Source organism: Equus asinus, chromosome 1 (genome assembly GCF_041296235.1).
Source record: "Equus asinus isolate D_3611 breed Donkey chromosome 1, EquAss-T2T_v2, whole genome shotgun sequence".
Classification (NCBI taxonomy): Eukaryota; Metazoa; Chordata; class Mammalia; order Perissodactyla; family Equidae; genus Equus; species Equus asinus.
In genome coordinates, this window is record NC_091790.1 from 34113690 (window position 1) to 34129201 (window position 15512).

Sequence of the window (15512 nt, forward strand, 5' to 3'; positions counted from 1 at the left end):
CAAGAATGTCAAAACATGTTATGGGGGCCAGCCTGGTGGCACAGCAGTTAAGGTCGAGCACTCTGCTTTGGTGGCCCGGCGTTTGCCGGTTTGGATCCTGGGTGCAGACCTACGCACCGCTCATCAAGCCACACTGTGGTGGCATCCCACATAGAAGAGTGACTTGAATGACTCAAAACTAGGATATACAACTATGTACTGGGGCTTTGGGGAGGGGAAACAAAGGAAGATTGGCAACAGATGTTAGCTCAGGGCCAATCTTCCTCAAGAAAAAAAACAGACATGTTATGTATAAGTATTACCTTCATTGAAAGATAAACTAATAAGTGAGGAAAGCCTCTAGTAACTTGCCAACACAGGGCTTCAGGAGCAGAACAGAAAGCTGGGCTTCAAACGGCATTAAGAGCAATCTCAAAATTCAAGAGGAGGTCTGCAGTGAAGGTTCGTAATAAAGATTCGGTACAATCTTTGTGTTGTTTCATTTGCAACAATTGCACCGCTAGTTTTGCCATGTTTAGCACGCAAGCAGATCCTAACCTTTCACAGTAAACTTTCCAGGTCAACTCTCGATCCTGGATAAATGATATTTTGAAGGATCTCCAACATTTAACAGTCTGCTCCCTTCAGTCTCTCCCCAGAGGAAAGCAGTACAAATTCTGGGGCTGCCCAGACCCGCTCCAAGTCCTCCACATCTATTTCTTAGGAAGGTCGCTGTACACCTTTATTAGTGATGTCATAGCCTACTGGTGTCAGCCTTGAATGAATACCAGACTGACCTGTTGGCTCTTAAAAATGAAGACGCCTAGGTGCCCAGCCTTCATGAGAACCACTGCTCTAGACTAACGAGACAGTTCAAACTGCAGCTGGAAATCTCTTCCCGGTCTTGCCATGCTAGAGACTTCTTGACTGCAGAAGGAAGGGATGGGTATTATGTAACGATAAACTGACATCTACCAGAAGCTACAAGCACAGCCAAACTAGGTTCTCATTCTATCTCACAAATGTCTTCTCTAGCTGATTCCCCAAAATCCACAATCATAGATGCACTCTTCTGTCCTCTAGTAATACGTAGATATTTCTAGATTGGGTAGTCTATTAAAGCTTAGCCCTCGTTTATAGCTCCAGGTAAAATAGTTTATGAGACACTGTCTAGTGGTTCTGTTAGGGGTGGAGGCATAAGAGGAAAGAAAGCCAATGAGTCATTGGATACCAGAAGACAAAGAAACCCACGCCATCCACAGCGCATTAGAAAGACAAACAATAAAATAAAATAAAATAAAATCCAGGTCTATGCCAATCACCATTATCAGGGAAGATGACAATCTCTTATATTTTCAATAATTCTGCAGTTTACATTGAAGACATCACTCAGTGTATTTACGTGACTACACAGGTACCACTGGAAGGTAAAGGCAGTTTCATCCTAAACGATGCAATCTGAAACATCATCCTAAACACGGGGAATCTTAAAATTTTGTCAGAAACACTTTGATAATCTTCAACACACCTAGACCTCTCCACCCAACACTTGGGACAACACACAAGTGAATTCGTAGGAAAAACACGGATTCAGAGACTGAGGTTTGTTGGAGGGAAGAAGGGGCTGGGAGACCCCAACAGCCCAAAGCAGATCTCATCAAGGTCAAGAAGCTGGCTAACATACGTGATTACATTTTGAAAGAACTAGTATCTCAATCAGTATTGTACATTGTAGAGGTAATTTTCAAATTTAATTGAGTAGAAAATGCAAATGAGAAAGGGCTTTATGACTCCTTTGTTTCAACAGTGCTCTTATCCGTATCCTGACTGACACTTTGAGATGGTTAATCCTATGCGTCAACTTGACTGGGCCCTGGGGCGCCCACCTATGTGGTCAAACATTATTCTGGGTGTTTCGATAAGGGTGTTTTGGGATGGGATTAACACTTAGATGGGTGGACTGAGTAAAGCAGACTGCCCTCCACAATTTTGGTGGGCCTTATCCAATCAGTTGAAGGCCTGGACAGAACAGAAGGCTGACCCCCTTCCCCCCACCCCGAGCAAGGGAGAGTTCCTCTTGCCTGATGGCCTTCAAATTGGAATATTGACTTTTTTCCTGCCTTTTGGCTTGAATTGAAATATCGGCTCATCTTAGGTCTCGAGCCTGCCAGTCTTCAAATGGGAACCACACCATCAGCTCTCCTGGGTCTCCAGCATGCTGACTCACTCTGCAGATCTTGGGACTCACCCACCTCCGTAATCACATGAGCCAATTGCTTATAATAAATCTCTTTATATACATTTTTTCAGACATCTCATTGGTTCTGTTTCTCAGGAGAACCCTGACTAACACAGCACTTATCCCCATAGGTCTCTGTGGAAGAGTAAGCCATCATTAGTCTCACATCTATTCCATATTTAAAGACAATATTTATTTTGTTTTACAGTCATGGTTCTTTACAGAGAGAACCAGTCATAGAAGTTAAATGAGGATTTGTGGTTGGATAAGAAACAATGAAATATCTGATTTTTCTTTCTACAGATTCACCAAAGTTGTAGAGAAGGATTTGGGAGAATACGTAGGTCAAGGCATGGTGAGGACACGGATTCAGACGGTTGGGTTCCTTGAAGGCAAGAGGGAAGCAGAAAGGCCAGATCCACAAGCTCAAAACAGACCTCGCAATATTGAGAAAGTCTGTCAACATCTGCAATGAACTTGCAAGGGAATCAGTATTACCACACCTTCATTTCTCAGCAGTGGAGGCTGAGGCCCAGAAGGGAAGTGACTTGACCAGGGTCACATACTAAGCTAGGTCTTCCAGACCAGCAAAGGCCCAAGCTGATCCTGGTGTGAACAATATGTGGGGGACAAGCTTCTATCACGTGCTTAAAATGGAGCCCCTGAATGCCAGGTCTTCTCACTCATAAGGCAGGGATCTGGGCACTATCCAAGAACTACACGGCAACTGTCATTTACATTTTCATCTAATTGTTGACTTGATTTCTCCCCACAAATGCCCAGCTGTTCTACATAGAAGGATGCAAGCCAATATACACTCTTATTCGGGTGCCCTATTCATATCGAACATTTTGCATTTCCATTTCCTACCAGCCTTAATGTGCAAGTTCAGCCCAAATTTAATGTTAACTAAAAAGAAAACTAAATTTTATAATTATCCCTCAAAAGATGAGATAAACGAGGAGATAAAAATACATTTTTAAAATGTAAACGGAGAAATAGAAGACAGTTTTGTAAATAGCACATAAGCTACCTCAGTAAATTTAAATGATCATCATCATTATGACTAAAATAATATTATCTGACATCACATTTAACATGGAATTTCAGGAGATTTTCTCTAACATTATCAAAAACTAAAATGCCCAAAATCAATTCCCATAAAATGAAACTATTTTTTCCCTTTTTTTCTAAATTCCTTAAATACTGATAATTGTCCCTAGACATTTCTTTGTTTCTTAAGATAAATATCAGGACATGAAAATAAAAACTCAACTTCTATATACACTGAGCTTTCCTTTCTTTTGATGTCCGTGCACAAAGCATAAAAATGATATGGATGAAAAAAACTCACTCTAAGGAGGTTTTCATTATCTTTCATTGTAAAAGGGAAAATCATTAACAATAAAATTAAGGAGGAAAACTCCCATTTTTAAGCACCGACACAAATGTAATGCAAAAGTTCCCTCTTTATTACTAATACAGCTATATTCATTCAATGAGCTCAGAAAGCCTACGGTCTGCTGTGGACAAGTGGGAGGAGGAGAGGAAAGCCAAAGCTAAAAATAACGGATGAATGAGTGATACACTAAAAAGATGACAAGTACCTTCCTGCCACACCCAATGCTGCTAGACAAATATTTTCTACCATTTAGTCATTTAATCACAGTATTTGGTCACTTGTCCATTACTAGGTTGGTCCTAAAAGATAACTAGTTTTTCCTTTTTAGTGGAGTAAGTTTAAAACTCCCAAGCAATATTTTCCAAGCACTAAAACCTACTTTCTCAAAAGAACTCATCCAGTAATAGATTACACTGAGGTTAACTAGTAGTCAGAACAACCAGCTAAGGTCTAGAGAATCAGTTTTGTTTTCTTTTTCCTTTGAGATATAATTCACTTGCCAGAAAATTCACTCTGGTTTTTTTTAATGCTTTTTTTTGGTGAGGAAGATTGGCCCTGGGCTAACATCTGTTACCAATCTTCCTCTTCCGTTTTTTCCTCTCCAAGGCCCTGGTGCATAGTTGTATATCCTAGTTGTAGGTCATTCTAGTTCTTCTACATGGGACGCCCCCATAGCACGGCTTGATGAGCAGTGTGTAGGTCCATGCCCAGGATCTGAACCGGCAAGCCCCAGGCAGCCAAAGCGGAGCACATGAACTTAAACACTCAGCCACGGGCCGGCCCCCACTCTGTTTTATAAGAAATACACTTTCCATCAGATGGAGCTGAAAAATCCAAGTTATGAACACAAGTAAATTAAGGGTTAATTTCTATTTTATACAAAACCATTCATTACGTGGTTAACTAGCAAGCGAAGCACAATCTGATTCACAGAAGTCTTATTGAGAGGCAGTAGAGGAGCACAGGTCAGTGTTCAAATCCCAGCTCTGCCACTTCCCAGCTGTGTGACCTTAGAGATTCACTTAACCTCTCTCAGGTCTATTCACGCCTCCATCAAATGAGCGGCACAACAACTTTACCTCCTGGAGTTATGGTGAAATTACATATGATCTTGGCCTGAGAGAGGACACCTGAGAAATAAACTAAGGGCCCACGAGGATGGGGAGGGAGGCAAAAGAGATGGCATGTGAGCTGGGGAATGAAGGAGGGAAGCCTGAGGGAGCAAAGCTGGAGGAGCTGGGCTGGGGACCGACACAGAGAGGAACCCAATGTGCCCCAGTAAAGAGGAAAGGGGACATGGTGCATTCAGTCACCAACCTGAGCAAAGCACCAGGCGCACAGAGATGGAAGAATGATGGATCCTTTAGGAGCTCTTCAGACCAAGAGGTAACTACAAAATGATGAGAGCAGGGATAAAGAGAGACCCTGAGAATTAGGGGAGTATAGCAGGGGTCCCTGATGGATGAGTGGCAGGGGAGTCACGGGCAGCTGCTTGGAGGAAGTAACCCTTAAATCCTTCGTCACAGATGAGGAGGGGTGAGCCTGATCGCAGGGGTGAGGGGGCACGGGGCACGTCTGTGCATGGGTGCATGGCCTAGGTGAGTCCGTTCTGCTTGAGGAAAAACTCAAAGAAAGCAGTGGAACCTACAGGAAGTTTGGCGTTGCCAGATAAAGGGGAAGCTGGGGAGAGACTATCAGGACTTTATCTTGTAAGCAGTGGGGAGCCACTAAAGGATTTTAAACCAGGCAATCACATGATCAGATTTGCTTTTTAGACACAAACCACTCTAGCCTTGTACGGAGGATGTATCTGAGGCAAAATTGGCATCCAGGGAAGAGAGAAGACAGTACTATCCTTCCATCTCTCACCACCTACCCATCATGTGCCTGAAAAATCAAGCTGCCAGGGTGTAGTGCCTCATTTCAGAGCGTTCTGCCGTTGCTCAGGCTGTCTCTTGGCTGGAAGGCCCTTCTCCATTCCTTTCCTGATTAACCCCTCATTTTTCAAGAAGTAATTCAGACCTCTCTCCTCCAGGAAGTCTTCCACGACTACTTAGGAAGCTAAACTTCCTGCTAGTCTTCCACAACACTCTGGAACATCATTTGCTCTGAACTTATCATATATGTTGAAACTGCATCCTCAGCATTCTGCCACCTGCTAGAGTGAGAGCAGCAGGAAGGCCGAGACAGCATCTTCATGAATCCCCGTCTGTGCACACGAGCCTGGCCCAGAGTATTCACTGAGTAAATGCCCACTGAACTCAAGTGAATGTGGATCTTCTGCCCAAAATACTGCCACCTTCTCCCCGTTGTCTGCTGAATGAAACCCAGGTCTTGGCCCAACACTTCCATAATCTGACCTTGTCTCCTTCAAACCCCTTTCGCAAATACTACTCTCCAATACTTTATTCCCCAAATTGCTTCCCCCTCAAACACCCCATATCATATTCTCCTCAAGGCTTTGTTCCTTTTGTTCCCTTTACCACAGTTTCCAATAGTCTAAATTCAATCCATCCTCTTCAGGATTTTAAAACTTTAAGTAAATATTTAAAATGAAGCCCATGGTTCACAAAACCCAGAGCAGTCCCAAGCCCACCGACCGAGCGCTGGCTCCTCCCTCTGTATCATCTCCACCATCCTCACTGCCTCCGGCCTCTCAGGCCTAATTAACCTCGGGAAGTGAGAAACACACAAAGGCACAGAATGCGTCAGGATGCTGGGAAAGCCATACGGGAGGAGGCCAAGACCCCCTAAGAGCGGTGAGATTTTTGTTCCTGTTTACGCGTTTAAAATAATCAACAGACAGGCAAATAAAGTACTAACTGGACTTAATTTATAGCTCTTCCTCCCTCAGAACTTCAAAAGGAATCCAACATGTGGACTGGCTGCGGGGTCTGCTCCGCAGTGGACATGCTCAGATGAAAGTTGCGTCATCCCGCCCCACAGAATCCCCGAAAGGCCCTAGGACAAGACCACATGATGGTCCTCCTCGAGCAAAGCATGTCATCACACAACAGTATGAAGTTCGGCTGTTATTATTGTGGTAGAGTCTTTGTATATGGAAAAGCCATTGACCATGATCTTCTCCACCCAAGTACGCCACAGAAAACCTGTTCCAGAGACTTTATCTTGCATGATGTAATGGAGACTGCAAGTTAGGCTATTATAGGGTATAAATGACTACATCTGAGGCTCTTGGGGAAAGCACACTACATAAATAAAACAAGTATTTTATTTTATGTAAAACAGTTGAGATTTTTAAATGGTAAGTGGATAAAGCTCTGCTCTTTTAAAGAAGTTTTTAAAAGGTCATTTCGAGAAAACTTCTCTACACTTATGGGCTATTTGGAACATCATGTTCTTATTGGTCGTGACTTGTAAATACCTCTGCCTTTGTAGCTTCACATAACATTCTCTAGACAAAGGCCATGTCATAAAAGTAATTCTAAGCATGTGCCTGTTTCCCTCCTTAATGTTTCATACATTTTGTGTGTGCAAGTAAAGAGCAAACAGCTCTCTTTACAACCATCTGGCAAATGCTTTAAGGATGGCGGGTACAGCAAATGCCATTCACGTCACCCACTGCAAAGCCGTCTGGGAAAACAGGACTAAATTACATGGTGAGGAGAATATTTTCAGGTGGAATTTCTAAAGGTCAATCCAAATTGTTTCTTACCAGAAACTCACAAACGTAATATGAGAAGGTGAGTGTGTGCACGGAAGGGGTGGCTGAGGGAGGGGGCGTTAGGGGAAGGGGTGAGGGCCAAGGGGGGGGAGAGGAGAACTGAAATGAAAATTTAGCATTATTAGGATGGTGTGCTTAAAATAAGTGCCGTTATGATTCTGTCAAAGAATGCACAATGGGCCCCAAGTAATAATTACCCTAACGCTTTAAAAGAGCTTCTCTTCGGGCCACCTGACCATCCTAGACCCTTGGATGCATGTAGGGGTTTATGTGACAGTAATTCCCCCCTCCCAAGCAGAGAACAGCACCAACTGTGACTTCATAAATTAAGCATTTACCAACAATGGACAAGGAAATAAAATTACACTTAATGAACATTTTTAAAAATGTGTTTGCTTGGACTTCTTGTGGCCATAGAGGGAAAGAGGAGGCAAAAAAAGATGAGGCAGGAGCTTCTTTTTTGTTTTTTTTGAGGAAGATTAGCCCTGAGCTAGCATCTGCCACCAATCCTCCTCTTTTTGCTGAGGAAGACTGGCCCTCAACTAACATCCGTGCCCATCTTCCTCTACTTTCTATGTGGGATGCCTACCACAGCATGGTGTGCCATGTGGTGCCATGTCTGCACCTGGGATCCGAACTGGCAAACCCCGGGCCACTGAAGTGGAACATGCGCACTTAACCGCTGTGCCACCGGGCTGGTCTCGAGCCAGGAGCTTCTTAATGTTGCCAAATTTCCCTTTTCTCTGCCTGGACCTAAACATGTGACAATATATAAGGACCTGACAACTCCAAGTTGGGTTTCCCTTCAAGAGGATTAAAGTATGGCTTCAAAGTTAAATCTCAGAAAGCCAGTAAAAGTTAAAACTGTACTTTTTCCCTCTACAATCAGAATGAGATTTTTGGGGTGCCCCAAACACTCGGAGATACTTGAATCCATGAGTTGCATCTCAGATGACAGACAGAGCACGGTGGCTATTGGATCCTGGAAATTCAGAACCACAAGGGAGACATGGCACAGAGGAAACACTGGGGTAACCATTTCTCCTCTTCCTCAAGCTTTGGATTTGTCACGTAACCTTGACATAGCATCACATCCTGACATGCCACACAGGCAGGAAGCTGAGAGATCGGGACCTGAGCTCTTCCCAGATGTGAGCAGGGGGCGGCTTCTCAATGGGAAGCAGGCAGAGGGCAGAGACAGCGCAAGCTGAGGTCCTGGAGGCTGCCCTTCTCCCAGCAGCTGTGTTCTTATCAAACCCCGAATGCCCTTCCACCTCCCTACATTCTCCTTGGCAGTTGCAACTTACTTTTCAGTCCTTTGTTTACATCTATTTTGTAGCTTGTTGTCTGCCAGCAGGTACTCTTTAAATAAGTGGCATATTCTGTTTGGGGCACAGTTCAGTTCAGGAGTGTAGGATACGATCTTTAAGATTCTGTAGAATTATTGAAAATTATGCACTCTGGAATACATTTTCCATAGAAATTGTTAAACTCTTGTTGCATCTCTCTGGACCAGACCCTTGTAACTGCACATGCAGACCAGCGTCATTCCACTGCCCAATGCCTTTGGCCACTTCAATCTGCCCTTCAAGCCACCGCCTAATTGGTGTTCCAAAGATGTTACTTTCATCACGCATTTATGAAGAGAAGGATGCTAGAAACGTCACTGATATTTCTCTAAGCGTTTAGGTTGTCTGAGCAAAGGAAAATAAATACTAAAAAAAGCTACTTCTCCTCTAAAGTGCAAACAGCACAAAAACTCACTGTTTAATTGTTATATGAATTTGGACTACACCAGAGAAAGACTTTTCCTTAGCACCTTATCTGTTATAAACAGAAAAAATGCTGGGTTTTGGAATCCACAGACCTAGGAACAGCTGTGTTAGACCAAACCACTCCTTTCAAAGCCATCCTTCACATTAGACTCTCCAATCTTCTAGGGGTTTTATGATATTTTGTTCTGAAAGTGACATTATATGAGAGAATCAGCCAGGCAAGAAGAAACTACTCAATATTAGGAACAAAGATTTGGTCACAATCTGTTCCTATATATACATATCTATCTCAAACAAAGGTTACAGAGCAGACCACATTAACGATGCCACAAAAGTCTGCATTCAAACTCAGACTTTTGCTGCGACTGATACGAACAATGGAAGAAAATACTCACATAAATAAATAGTACCTGGTTTTCTATGGCTTTCCTGTTCTTTGGGTCGCTCACCACGGACAGCTGTAACTCTGCCATCTTTTTCATCTTGCTGTCCATATCTATCTTCTGAATGAGGTTTTTGGTCTGGTTCTTCAGTAGCCGAATGGTGTCCTCTTTCCCACGCTTCTTTGCAAAAAGGGATGCGCACGCCGAATGTATGGCAGTGACCCAGTTTTCCAGGTCTGTCTGACTAGTGGCCTAAACACAGTGGGAGGAAAAAAACCTATTTGGAGCTGTTTTACCACAAAAGTAATCTCCAGAGTGGCAGGCTGGGCTTTGAAGTGTAAAACCCAAGAAGTATCTTCACTTTGTAAAAACTGTTTAATTTTGAAAACACACACGACCACTCAGCTCAGGTTCTCAGCTTCCTCAACTCCAGAGGGGCTGTGAGAACATGGAGAGCAGAGCAAAAATAATCATGTAGCCCCAAATACAATGGCAAGACAAACTAGAGTCAAGCCATAAGCCAACAAGGGAATAATAAGAAACTCAGCATATATTGGCTGAGTGTTACATTACACCCATCTCTAAAAAGCGGCTTAGCTTCATAATTTTAACAGAATGAGAAAATACTACAGCTAAAATGTTAAATTTTGAAAAGTGCTTATGAAATTTCATCTATGGTATAGATGCAATTATGAAAAATACCAATAAAAAACATTGGGAGCAATACTGAAATAGCTGTCTTTTAATATTGGGAATAAGGATAGTGATTTTTCTTTTTCTACTCTTCAGTAACTTCCAACACAACAACCATACACTATTTTCATATAAGAAAAATATTTTATCTTAAAAACAATAAAGAAAATTTGAATAAAGCAGAATGGGCAAGCAGGCTGAAAAGCATTTTCAGTTCCCGATGTCCGGAAATAACCACACACATTCAAGCCACGGGGTCGATCCTCCAGTGACCTCTGGGATCATACAATAGGACCTGCTGGGAAAATTTCTTAAAACTAAAGATATTTTGCCTGAATCGAAACATAAAATATTCATTTCATACTTGCCCCTAAGAAGTCCGTGCAGATTGAATCTAATGTATTTACCTGCCCTATAACTCAGATTAACATCAATTCATCACTTTGCTTTAAAGCATCATAGAAGGTTTAAGCAGCTTTTCTGTTAAGAGAAGGAAAATCAGATCTCAGGCCCTGATTCTTGTAAGTCAAGTCAGTTTGGGGACAGCAGTAAAGGCTAGAGGCCCAATGAGTTTACCTGGTACTGGTGCCAGGAAATCCTGCTGCAGCGAACACTTCAGAGAATTCTGGATTCCCAAAGTCAGCAAGAGAACACTATGCTGTTCTACAGGGTCCCTGGGGCCATCCAGGACCAACTTTTCACAGACCTGAACCCAGGACCTATGGGGTTTTCTATAACTTTCCAGCTGGATATAATCTATAGCCCGTATTATGTGTACACGCAGTGCTGGGTTTGGACTGGAAGGCATTTCAGAAGCACAATTCACTTCCTGGCGATCACCTCCACCTCTTTTCAGTTAATTAATAATAATAACAATAATAGTTAGAGTTTCTTTAGCACTTGACGCATGCACATTATATTATTTACCCTTAAAGCAATCCCAGAAGCTATTATTGTCCTATTAGTTAAAGGATCGAAGCTCAGAGGGGTTCAGGGAGCGCTCCAAGATGACAGAGGTACTCAACAACAGTGCCAGGATTCACACCCACGCCTGACCCCACACCAACATGCTCTGCGGCCTCTCACTTGCTAGAAAGTTGCTGAGAATCCCAACGGTAGATAACCTGAATCTTAACGTCCTAAGACCACTTCCATAGGAAAATGAGACCTGATAGCCTTTATCCAGGAGAGTCTTCCCGAAAAGCTGCTTCTTTCACTTCCACTGGAATTCTGGGGAAGAACCTATACTTCTCCTGTCCATATTCTCTAGGCTTCATTTAAAAAGCCTCCACTCTGGGAATTGCAGACCTTGCACCCACTAGATGGTGAGCTATTCCAGAAGAGAGATAAGGACTTTTCTCTCTTCGTATCCTGAAGAGCATCCCATGGGCCACAGCTTGGCCCCTCATGGGCATCCGAGAAATGTGTGCTGTACGAATGACTGGATTTGCCCTGGCCCCACCCCACCTGGCAGCTAGCAGAAGCCAACCCTCTTGCTTACGCCCCAATTCAAAGCCTCTCTAAGCTTTACTCTACTCCACTGCTAAGTTGTGCCTTTTAATTCTGTTTCTTCTCATCCTAATAGGATGCAAGTCATCGCCTCAACCTGACATTTAGAAGGCAAGCTCGGAAGTACCTGGAAAAGGTAGACATCACCAAAGGAGTTGCTGAGGCAGAAGACATTTTCCTTCTTGGGATGTTCTGGGACAGACTGCACGATGCTGTCTTCTGCAAACAGGGCGCACCGAGGAGCGCTACTCTGGTCTGTGGAATTCTTCCCGTAGGTCTCATAAAATAGCAGGGTGCATCCTGGGAAGAGAGAAGCAAAATAAAGTCCCTGTCACACATCCTGAGGATCTAGGAAAGGAATGAGAAGGTAAGGGATATATCTTTAAAAACCCACAAAAACTGAATTAGACAACTCTTTAACACAAAAGGAAATTCTGGTATCTCACAGTGATGGGAAATATTACTATAATGTGACTGATGTAGATTAGGAGAGAAAAAGGGTACTCAGTACCCCTGAATTCTAACATATTAGTCTAAAAATGCTGCTACATATGCTTGCAAGTACACAGCTTTCTCCTAAGAAGCTAACAAAGTATTGTAGGTAGAAGTGATAAGGGTCTGCTTTGAAAAGTAGATAGGAATGCCTTATAATTATTAGAGGCAATTTTTAAGCAAATTCTTAAATGCTCACAAGTACGTTCTCTTGTTGAATATCCCTTAAAACCATCATCCAATAAACATTTTTGAACACTTCTCGTGTGCTGCGTTTTGGCATACAAATATGAATGCTGTGGTCCCCATCCCTTGCTTTGTAAAACCTTTCACATGGACAGTAAAGAAGCACCAGCTGGCTTTCGCCTGTTTGGTAAATGAATGACACCCACTTGCTGCCTTTTTTACCCCGATACGTTATGAGTCCTCATTCATAAAAGTTTAAATGTTTTAAAAACCATCGTATTCTTGCCAGTTTCACTTCTTCCTTTAAAAGCAAATCTTAACATGGACAAACAAGTTTATATAATGGAACCCAGCACAGCACAGAAGCCAGGAGAAAAAGATGCCCCTGCGCAGCCCTCAGAAACAGCATTACCAGGACAGCTCTTTCTCCCTTGGTGGTACTTTATGATTTTAAGAAGCACGGAGCAATCTCTCTTCCTGCAAACAGAGCTCCTCCAAGGCTGAGAGAGGCTCTTAGAACAAGGAAAAGTAGCAAGAGGTTTACAGCCAGAGCTGCTTCTGCAGGGCGGAGCTAGTCTCTTTGTCCAACAACTGATGCACTTAGAAATAATGCTCCCATCAAGAAAGGCCTGTCTGACACTATTGCTGCGTATGCAACATGTCATGATCTGGGGACCCAAGGAGCACAGTAAAGGTGACAGAGAGATGCCAGCTCTACCCAAATCCAAATTCTTTCCAGTGGGTTAACACTGACTTCCCACTTTCCCTAACACTGTGCTTCCCGCGGGCAAGATTTGAATTATTCCATCCAGAGGAAATGAACGTAACCTTGGGCGGATGCCAAGACGTTGCCAAACCTAACACCCCATCTACAACAGACTGCAGCTCTACCGTGGAAGCGCGAAACCAAAACAGGACATTTCGTTCTAGACGAGGCCAGGATGTAAAACAATATGCACAACCTGTTGCTGTCGAATTTAAAGATCAGGAAATCGGGGCCAGCCCAGTGGCACAGTGGTTAAGTTCGCACGTTCCGCTTCTCGGCAGCCCGGGGTTCACCAGTTTGGATCCTGGGTGCAGACATGGCACCACTTGGCAAAAGCCATGCTGTGGTAGGCGTCCCACATATAAAGTAGAGGAAGATGGCTCAGGGCCAGTCTTCCTCAGCAAAAAGAGGAGGATTGGCAGTAGTTAGCTCAGGGCTAATCTTCCTCAAAAAAAAAAAAAAGAACAGGAGATCAATTGTAAATCTGTTACATCCAGGTTAAGTTAATGTGCAACTCTAACAGTGGGGCGCAGAGGCTGACGGAAGGGGGCTGCACTCAGGTCAGTGAAGTCTCTTGTCCCCCACATGTGGTGGTCACCAGCCCTGCCCAGTCCTCACCAGGAGCTGGTGTTGGCTTGGAGGGTTGACAGTGGAAGTTCCTGCCACAGTAGCAGAGAGAGAGCACAGACTGGAACAGGAGGGGAAGCCCGAGAACAGGAGAGGCCCTGTTAGCAGCAGTATCACCCATGGAAGGAGAGTAATTAGTCTTGGTCTTCCCTTAAAGCCACCTTTTCACTGACCCCCTCTTGACCCACACTCACCACTCCATTCCCTGTGCCAGGCCTCTCCCAGGGCAGAACCACCATCACCTAAAATTACTCTCTAAACCCCTCTCCTGACATAGGTCACCTGTTGTGCATTCTGAGGGATGTCTCAACGACCTTACCAACTATTCTGCCCAGGAAGCCCCCTGTGTACCTCACGAAAATCCACTCCCTGGAAAAGACAGAAAGCAGAATCACCCTTGTTCAAAATTGATTACATCCTCTCAGCCCTAAGGAACATTTGTGCCCTTAGCATACCTATCCACTGGATGTAGGTACATACCAGACGGTTTGCTAACAGCTGCTCTCTCCAGAACACTGTTTCTAATTTATTTACATAGATACTTCAAGGATAATTTAAAAATTCTGGTTCAATGTATATGTGTGTATATATACACATATATGTTTTTAACTAAGATTAAACCAAATAGTTATGTCCAAACATTACAATTTGGCTTCCAAGTCAAGAAAGCTGAACTCAACATATAGGATTCCCAGAGCAAAGGGGTGTAGAACACCACATGGAAAAGGTTATGCTGGGAAAAACATCTTTATCGCATGCCTCTCCTTGGCTGCAAAGGAAACAAGGGAATGTGGGCTTGATAACACTTACACTTACTAAACACCCTTTCTCCACGGGTCTTGAAGTGTTTCACAAGCAAGCACCGAGACAGCAGGACACAGGCAGGACTAGATCTTGCAATTGTCAAAGGCAACTCTGGACCACCTCTGCCCCTGAACTCGGCAGCCAGATGCTCCCGGCGTAGCTTCCAGGATGGAACACAGGAACCTCGAGCTGTACTCTTCCCACCTTAAGGGGCACCTGCCTGACTCTCCCCCAGGAGGCCTCCAGCAGTGTGGCTCTGCACGAGAGTCTTCAGCAGCAGGGACCCAGGAAGGTAGTGTCTTTCTACTTGCCCATGGCTCTAGTTGTGTTGTTTCCTACATTAACTCAGAATCAGCTTGTCTTCCATCTATTAGTCCCATCCTAACTTCTACAGAGCCAGGATAAATTCAGCGTCTCTTCTACAAGACCGTTGCCCACTCAGCCCAGTTCTTATTTTCTCCAGGCTGAATGTTCCTAGATCCCATGCCGTCCTCCATATGCATGGCTCTAAATACCCTTGGTGTCACCTATGGCCCTGCTTCTCAAGTAGGATATGGACACACAAACACACACACACACACCATCACCAGCCCCCTACCACCATGGGATGTACACTGGGGGTTTTCAAAGCCCTAAGACAGACAGAGAACAACTTCCCAAAGCATCAATTTTAACAAACAAATTTTCAGGTTTAAAAAAAATAGATATATGACACATTATGGAGTGGAGTGTATCCATTCTAAGTATCATGCAAGGAGGCAGCTTCAGTCTGTTGACTCTTGAATGATTCCCACACTCGCTGCCCTGAGGGGACATTTTCACTCTCCTCCTCAGTTACAGATACTTCAGGTAGAACCTTTGTGAGAATCATTTTCTTGTTTACGAACAAGTCTCGTACAATATCATGTCCCCAAGGAGAGAAAGGGCCAACTCCGACCAGGGCAGAGGAAGGAGAGACCAAGGTAGCTACAG

The 15512-nt window shown here is 43.8% G+C and overlaps 1 protein-coding gene across 3 annotated transcripts in view; it reads right to left on the reverse strand.

The window, feature by feature from the left end:
- TIAM2 (TIAM Rac1 associated GEF 2) overlaps positions 1-15512 on the reverse strand; it is a 227319-nt gene that overhangs the window by 82864 nt on the left and 128943 nt on the right. For all 3 annotated transcript variants that reach the window (XM_070485557.1, XM_044761780.2, XM_044761782.2), the window contains 2 exons: positions 11793-11965; positions 9491-9715 (listed from right to left, as the gene is read on the reverse strand). In XM_070485557.1, the coding sequence (XP_070341658.1) occupies positions 9491-9715; positions 11793-11965 (398 nt within the window). The remainder of the gene's footprint in view (positions 1-9490; positions 9716-11792; positions 11966-15512) is intronic.